Genomic DNA, 9,207 nt, shown 5'->3' with positions numbered 1-9,207 from the left:
TGATATTAAAGAAGCTAATTTGAGAAGTTAAATTTGTTATTAGAAAAATTAACCGTACAAACGTTAAAATATTTAAAAAGTATAATCGTCTAAATCAGCGGTTTCCAACCTTTATGCTACTACGCCTCCCCGAAAAAGAAACTTATTCCCACGCATTTCTATCTTTTATTTTTTAAACAGATATAATAATATAGATACGTTTTAAATAATAAAAACTTTATTACAAAAAAAACTGAAAACTACAATTAACACAATAATAACAAGGTTTTCCTATAACATATACGTGCGTTACGATATGAAGTTTTATTTATTATAGTAGATATTATGGTATGAAAATTAATATGTTATTAAAAAATGTTGATGCTTCCCTTAGGAGGCGCACCTTCCAGGTTGAAAACCGCTGGCCTAGGTACATATTCAGGATTTACGGTTAGAGTATTCTACACATCCTTTATGATATGCAATCATTTACATTCGTGTTAAACAGGTTGCATCTATGGGCGCAGAATGTCGAAGCGATGACGATGAAGTGATGTGCGTGTGGATAGGACTTTTTAAATTCCTAACATCAGCTATTTTCTAAACACAATTTTATAGAAATATTAATAAATTCTTATAAAGTATTAAGATTCTTCTCTATAGTGTAATTTAACACATAATTTTATTATGTATACCACATATCTATAGTGTAATTTAACACATAATTTTATTATGTATACCACATATTCTCCCTTCACAACAGGTTCAATTAAATAAGACAGTTTTAACAAAGAAATTCTTTATTTATTATAATGTCTAAATTAAAGTACAGAAACCATAAATTAATGTAATTATATCTTATTTATATTTATTATATATTTATAAGCATTATATCTTGGTTTCTATGTTTCTACTTTTATAGCTGTTATAGCTCCGTAATAACATACTATTGAACTTTTTATGCTTATTATCCGACGGTACCTGAAAATAAAAATATTTATTATAACCACTATACGTGTTCCCCAAAAGTTAATTCGTAAACTTTCTAGTTTTAATATTATACAATATCTCAAAAGTTAATTTTTTTTCAACAATGCGATCTTCCTGTCCATTTCGTATCTATGGTTTTCTCACAGTTGTAATATTTAAATGCTACAAAACCGTTTACCATTTTTCTCCGAGCAGTGAAAGTTAGAGAAAAACACCATACATTAATTTAAAATCTATTTAGAAAGATATTTTCGTAAATTGATAGTTTGATATCCTATTAGGAATGATAATATTACACATTGCGTTATCTATCGAACTCACCACTTATGCCACCACCACCATACTGCTTAGGTATCGCCATATTATAACAAGACACGTCGCACCTAATCTGCATCTGTGGATATAAACAACCCGAACAATCAATTGGCCCTATTGGATTTCTTATATACTGTAAAAAAAAAAAAAAATAAAAGTAACATTAAAATGAATTTTTAACACATTTTCTCTGATGGAATATACGTCATGGGTATAAAATTATGATATTTAAATCAGGCTTACTTGATCGGAGCAAGGCCATTGATTAATATATTGACATCCAAACGTTAATAGATAGACTAATCCTACAGGCTGTGAGGCTGTAGTTATTAAAGGAGGCTGTGGGGCTGTAGTTATTAAAGGAGGCTGTGTTATAATCTGCGGATAAGGTCGAGGAGGATTCCAATACGGAGGACATGTTTGTGGAGAACACTGGGGCTCATGACCACACGGAACTGGTGGTTGACACGTAGCTAATTAAACAAAGTACTTATAGTAATAACATAAGAATTTAATCTTTAAACTTAGACGTTTAACAAAACGATCGTTTACTTACGACAACACGTTCCACTTCCATTGCCAATAACGTTATGGATTTCGATATTTGTGGTGAAATTATTATTTCCTAAATGATCGTTGCTTTTACTAGTTCCAGTGCAATTTCCAGAAATGCACTCGTTTTCGTATTCTGTGATTATTTGAAGCTTATGCTTTGTTTTCTTCAAACAATGACCACATTTCTTGTCACATGAATCTGTCACGTATTCTGTCTGGCATTTCTTCACGCACGACTCCAAACAATTATGATCTTGATAAAATTCATAATAATATTTATTGATTTGAAATAATTTGACAAAAATTCTGAATAAGAAAAATAGGAAAGAAAAATATAGGCAGAATATCTTATTGTTAGTACTTATATGACGAAGGAAAAATACTTCAGTCTACACTGTACACAGCACGAAAGTTGAAAATTTAGATTTGACAAAGCTAACTTTCTCTCGCTCAATCTCTTTCATTTAAATCTCAAATTAGGAAGGTTTGTCTTATTTCACAAAGCACACATTAAAACGTTACTACTTTTCTTTACAATAAAGATTATTTTTTGCACTTGCATTTATACATGTTTAAAGAACATATTTTCAAACAAATAAGAATCAGGACTTGACACAAAATTAATATTTGTAACCAATAAGAGTCACTATTTTTGTTACTGAAGTTTTTAAGCTCTCCTTTTATTAACAAAGATACCTAATAAAGAAGAAGATGAAACGTAAAAAAGAAATAAACAGATATCGGTATCGCTGTTTTATAATCAACTATCGATACAACTAAATTCCAGTTTCATCAACCATCAACCAATTTGATCACTTTTATCGCCCCATAGAAAAGTTGTTTGATCTAACCGTAATCCCCATGTAAGGAGTGATGTCTCTTTTGCCTCCGCAGGCATTTTATGTAGGTTCTGTAATCCGAGTGCTGACAATCGAGGAGAATCTTTTGTTCTTCCGACGTGGCTGCCTCTGTGACCGCGACCGGTGTACCGAGGGCGGAGTACACAAACACGGTGTAACCAACGAAAACGGCAATAAAGCAGAATGTTCGCGGCTGCATCCTGAGGTATTTTAACGAAATAGTCGCCTGCCACGACTCCACCGTCCTTTTATACTCATATTACTTGTTGTTGGGTAAACGACCTGCAACACCGTACCTAACCCCTCCATGAGAGACATAGATTTTTGCGCCGAAAAAAGGATGGCGTCGTGCTCTTAGCCCTAAGCTAATATTTTAACGCGTAAATTTTTCACCACGGTTTTACCGTCATGACAAATTTGCACTGCTTATCGTGCATCGCCCCGCTGAAATCATTTCTCCGCTTCACTGGAAACGCGCACGAATCAAACACAAAGCTTGGTCACTTCAGAAATAGTTTTTTCTTCATATTCTCGTTAATCTTTAATAAAAAATTATAAATATATAATATTTTCAGATTTATTACATTATTTTGTTATATGTATATACATATCTATTAATTTTTTTTATCATAATAACTGCATTTCCAAATTTTTTCAACTACGCAAAATAATGAAGGAAATTTCTCCTGCAAGATTAAACTTTAAAAATCCTTTACGGAATAGACTTTAGCTGAAAGAAAGTTGGAAATGCTTGGCATCGCTTTTTAGACTGAAATTTAACGGACTATAATGTTTTATCCCACCGTTCTACATTACCGGCTTATGGTTCATAATCAATTCGAAATCAGATGCGATTATTTCCTGGAATGCGAATTAGAAAGTAATGTCATAGGCGCCAATCTTTCATTCTTGCTAGGGAGGTGCACGATATGTGATTATACTTTAGACGCATAATTGCATAAATATGGTGGAAACGACAAACATTTGATAACAGCCTCCTATTTACTCCTGATATGATTTTCCAGCGAGCAACGAAAGGAATTTCTTTGTCACAGATACCTAACGGTGCAGGATGTGATAATAACACGTTTTGCACAACGTTTGTAGATAGTAAATATTTGTGTGATAACGTGCAGAAATTGTAAGTAAGAGGGTTAACTATGCATATATTACGGAATAAGTGTGGATATAGATACGCTTTGTAGAATGTTATAAACAGTGTGAGTACATGGATCGGGTGATATTTAACTTATTCTTTTTTTTCTCAAAGTCTGGTAAAAGAGCATAGTTTTACTCCTTTTTAATTTCCACTGAAACCTACTACATTATTAAGTGTCGTTTCTAACTAAATTCAAATTAATAATTATATGCACACAATAGAAGTGTAAGTTTTATATATATTTTTTGTTAAAATTGGAAAGATACTTACTTCTGTTTTTCATCACTTTTATAAAAACCGCGTTGTATGTTACATTTCTACCAATGCGCATGAAATTTACAGACCGTAAATCACAGACTGGTATGTGGTACTTGTGTTTCTTTTTCACAGTACCTTCCTAGGTTCGTAGTACATATTGTGGTAGGCCATTGACACATTTGTCAGATCTTGTAACGCTTTTATATATGTTTTATATCGTTTCCTTTACTCATGTGAATTATCAGTACCTATAAAACATTCTACCAGATATCTTGAAGAAAGCGTTGCTTTTTTTGCGAATCTATGCTAGATAATAAGGTGAAAAAATTTTCAGTTTACACTGCATTCAGTCAATAGGTTAATTATTTATCAGAACCATTCACGTTTCTATAGACATGATTAAAACGATTATTAGGCTACGAAGGGTGATCTCTAATCTAACGAATGCACCGTGAAGATTTCTGTAGCGAGTGGTATCCACAAATGTCGCAAGAATCGTTTAATTGAAAAAAAGTAGAATGAATTTTGTAATTATTATCATCTAATGCAAAAAATATGTATTAGCGCTTGCAATAATCTAGGTCACGGTCCCGTACTGCAGTCACTGAAAATAATTTTAATCGTCGATCATACGGTACAAAGATGGCGATGAGAATAATAATGTACGCTTTTCCTAATCGAACATACGATTTTATCGTAAACGCGGGAATTATTGACATTTTCTCATAAGTCAATGTGCGATTAAGAAGAATGGAGAGAGTACAAAAACAAAATATAAAAACAACTAGAAACTAACAAACCGATAGTACATCTGTTCGATTTAATTTCTAACATGAACACACAATCTCTATGGTACTACATATTTTGAAAATAAAATTTTTATAATTAGTACCTTTTTTAATCTATGTAAAAATGTAGTTACTGATTTCATGCAATATCTACCGAAATATGATATCAGTATAATGTGGAACTAATATATACCTATAACGTATATGGACCGTTTATTGTGACCTGAAAAGTTTAACATTACCAATAATGTTTAACCTCATTTTCTTAGTACCGTTCGATCACCGGAAGCACATCGTTATACGTGCCGATATTCTATATTCAACTTTGAGTAGCCTTACTTTGAACATTGGATTTTTGTTTTTAATGTGAAAGATTTCAGCGCATGTTTCAGGAACATTTCACGAATTTTTTAAAACAAAGAAACCCAATGAAACTTAACACAATCAATAACTTCATCCCTACTGCTACGCAATTTTTATAGCTATAAATGCTTAATTATAAGAGAGCAACTTGAGCAACGTTTAATTTCACCTAATAACACTCTTATGTATTCGACTACGCGTTTATTGAAAAAATACCGATTATATGCTCAATTTGAATTTACCCATTTATTCAATTTTACAATAAATTGAATAAAAATTGACTCAGACTTTCCTAAAAGTAACGCAAAAGAAGAGAATTCTACGAACACATGAAATTATTTTATATTATTATCATATTTTATACTAGAACTAAGTTTTTACTGCTTTCGATGTGTGCATTGCGTTTTCTCATTTTACTACAATTACTGTGTAGCATAAATTTTATTTCCATGAAAAATTAGAGCGTCATGGCTATATCGAGTAATACCTTTTTTTCGAATACTATATGCGCAATACTACATGGAGCGCAATATATGTTTTAAAAATTGTTAAGATAAAACTCAACTGATCTGCCAAAGAGATCATACTTAGTAATAAATTTCTTAGTTTCTTCATTTCGATTCGGATTTCAGTAAAAAGATGAAGGATATGTGTATTGATAACTGATGGAACTATGGTTCCAAAACTGATGGTGAAAAGTGGAAGGGGATCGAGCCTCAGTTCCTATGACGTGAGCACAGCAGAAAAGTAACGGGCACCGTGGTTAGCGAACAACACGCTGCGCTTTCAACGCAATGGATTCTTACCGGACCAGCTAAATATATTGGGTGTCTTAGAATTATAATTACTTGTCTTATGTACATTACTATGTTAACAAAGAAAATTGCAAAACGAAATTTTTACACTTTGCGAAGCCAGTAGCATTTGTGCATATAAAAATGGTTTCGGAGAATCTTGAGAAAACTCCATGCAACTTTTTGAAAATATTATTCACGCTATGTATCTAATCGCAATTAATATTATAATCCTTTGCTATTGATAATTATAAATATCAACTATGTAAATATATATATATATATATATATATATATATATATATATATATAAATACTAAATACGTACATATTACCTTTCTCCCGCCATTTCTCTTAACCTAGAATCTCAATTGTAAACGGTAAATCGGAAGCTTTATCGAATCTGTTATGGAAAATAAAGAAAATAGTCTATGAATTTCTGTAAAACGTTACTTTTATTATTAGTGAAATAAAGGAGGAATGCTTACGTAAAGTAGGTGAAACGCATACTTTTGAAAAGCATGGAGGAAACTGGTGGGACACCGTGTAGAGAAGCGTGTGAAGTGGGGTGGCGCTGTCTCGTGTGAGCAGCGGCGTGCGTGTGCCTCGGGACGCGCAATGGCCGCCGTGACCCGATGTGCGGTGGTTCAGTGTCAATCGTCCTTAATTTTCCCGTTTTAATTCACCGCTCCACGCCCACGAAAATGCGCGCTACCTCGGCGTGCGTACAGTTAACGCGGCTCTGCGACACAGTGTACTTGGACGATCGCCATCATTCTGCTCTCGGTCGTGGTGACGCGATCTTCTCGCGAATGTTCCGATCATCACCAAGAACCATCGTGGATGCTGACACGCGACCGTGCGTGTCGAAAAACTCTTTTCTCGTGGATAATCGGCCGTAAAAACCGAGCCAGTGAACATGAATTCCCAATGTGTACCCCCGTCGGGCGGCTCTCGTGTCTCGTGAAAGTGGCCCCTCGCGGATCGCCTTCTTCATGCCCGATTTTTTCCTGCAAGAACAGTCTGCGCGCCGAGAAGTGTCAATTGACGTTTAATGCGTGCGTTTAGAGATTGAATGAAGAGGAGCAGTGTGTACCGATTGTCGCGCGTATTTCGTGTTAAAGACGATTTCCGGACTTGTCAACGATAACTCGTGACTTTACAAGTGAGAATCACTGGCGAAACCGAGCAACAAGTGGTCTTTCAGTATCGAGGGATGGGAAGAGCTTGCAGTCAATTTTAAACCACACTTCGCCGACGTGTGCTACCTATCGTGCGTATCCACCGCGGGGAAATGAACCGGTCGGCAGCCAAAGTTCAAAGGGCAAGTATAATAATGAACGTTCGCCACAACTCCAGCGTTAAACGAGTATCATACGCTGTGTTAAACGAATGCAAACAAACGATTTGACAGCGTACACGTTTCAAAGTTTCAATGTATGCAACATTTTTTCTGCCCATTGGAACATTCCACATAAGCAGAGTATTATTGTTAAGCTAACGCGAAACAAGAAACAGTTTTATTTATTACGATTAGCATTGTACAGTTGTCAGAGATGTGTAATATTCGTAACTATTATTTCGTGACGTCACTTCTATTCTACTTCTTCTGTTTAAGTTGAAATTCATCTTATTTAGATGCGCGTACGTATGTTCGGTTACATTCAGAAAAATCGTTCTGGACGCTGAATAATCTAACAGTCATAGTTCGATGAGTAACACTGTATATACTGAGAGCTGAGCTATTCGAATAACCTGCATAATGGATGTGGAACGTAGACGTAATTATATCAAGGATAATGGGCATAAAGCATCGCAGTATACTCTCACTCCTGATATAGGAATAATTAGGAAGCACACGTGTAGTACTTTCTATCATCTAATTTGTATAGATTCTGATAAAAAGGAGTATCTGATGTTTCATTGTGACACAATACATCGCACGGCATCATAAATATATCAAACCTGTGCGGTTTTAAACTGGAATTATACGTACATTTTCTCTTTCTTAATTAATTATTTTTATCACATTCTTCTCTTCAAATTTTTAACTATAAAGTGATATAAAGCAATTATTTCGTTTCAAATCGATTACTCTGTATATATCACTATACCACCACATACTTTTCTAGTTTTCACGCCTTACTTCACACTATACATCATATATCATACCTCGCACACCGCGTAAAAACTTGAGAGAACGGACGAGCCCAACTATTCTCTCGTTATCCGTTATTTGTATATCGGTACATTGAAACTACGCAATATATATTATGCACGACTGCTGTATGGCATGTAATGAGAATTATCTTTCGGGGTATACATTTTGTTATTTTGCTATTACCTCATGTACGCATTCGTCATTTGTGCATCTATTATGCGAAATGACATTAAAATGCGATATAAGAATTGGCTCATCGTTTGCAGATCGGGGTAATGAGCTCTGTAATTGTTCTGCTCGAGAGAAGAAACGCCCATAATAATCGCCCATAGAATAAGAAAAACGGAAAACGGTATTAGAAAAACGTGTTATTGGAAACTGTCAATCGATGTAGCAGTTATTAACAAGTTTGCAAATAATCAACGTAAGCAGTTTAAATAAGCGTTTGACGTTGTTTATTTTTTGGAGTATGAATATTTATATCTCATAGTCAGACTGAATATATAAAGAAGTCCATTATGTAAAAATTGCGGACGAATTGTTTGCTGTAGCTTACTTTCTGTTTTTAGTTCCTATCTTGCAATATTACAAGATTTTTAGTCAAGAAAGTTAGAAGATAGCAGATTTATCATTAATACTTATGAGAGTTGTTTTATAAAAATTTTGGTCTTATCGCTTTACCAGATTCGTTTTGGAATGCACACAGTCAGATCAGTGGTCTAAGAACAAGTAACTGTATCAAATCAAATTGCGATCTTTACGATTAATGATCCGAATCCAATATTTCCCCTTCCAAATCCTTCTCTTATATATTTAGTAGTCTAAAAATCAATCGGAGATGCATACCGTTGCTTTTAATTATATTATTTATGTAGTTAGCGTCACAATTGCCTTCCAAGGAAATACATAAAATAAAATAAAAGAGAAATCCTCTATAAATATTTTTATATCAGGATGCAGATCTCCTCACATCGAAACACTCAAC

The 9,207-nt window shown here is 34.0% G+C and overlaps 1 protein-coding gene across 1 annotated transcript; it reads right to left on the bottom strand.

Moving 5' to 3' along the window:
* Positions 1-815: 815 nt before the first annotated feature.
* On the bottom strand, positions 816-3,956 carry LOC132908151 (uncharacterized). The gene is made up of 5 exons (XM_060961846.1): positions 2,691-3,956; positions 1,841-2,092; positions 1,528-1,757; positions 1,291-1,417; positions 816-960 (listed from the first exon to the last, which is right to left on the bottom strand). Exons 1-5 carry the CDS (start codon positions 2,896-2,898, stop codon positions 947-949), a joined length of 831 nt encoding a protein of 276 aa, XP_060817829.1. The 5' UTR covers positions 2,899-3,956; the 3' UTR covers positions 816-946.
* Positions 3,957-9,207: the final 5,251 nt, after the last annotated feature.

This window comes from Bombus pascuorum, chromosome 6 (genome assembly GCF_905332965.1).
Source record: "Bombus pascuorum chromosome 6, iyBomPasc1.1, whole genome shotgun sequence".
Lineage (NCBI taxonomy): Eukaryota > Metazoa > Arthropoda > Insecta > Hymenoptera > Apidae > Bombus > Bombus pascuorum.
Note: the sequence above shows the minus strand (reverse complement) of the source record. Positions and strands in the feature narration are given on the sequence as shown.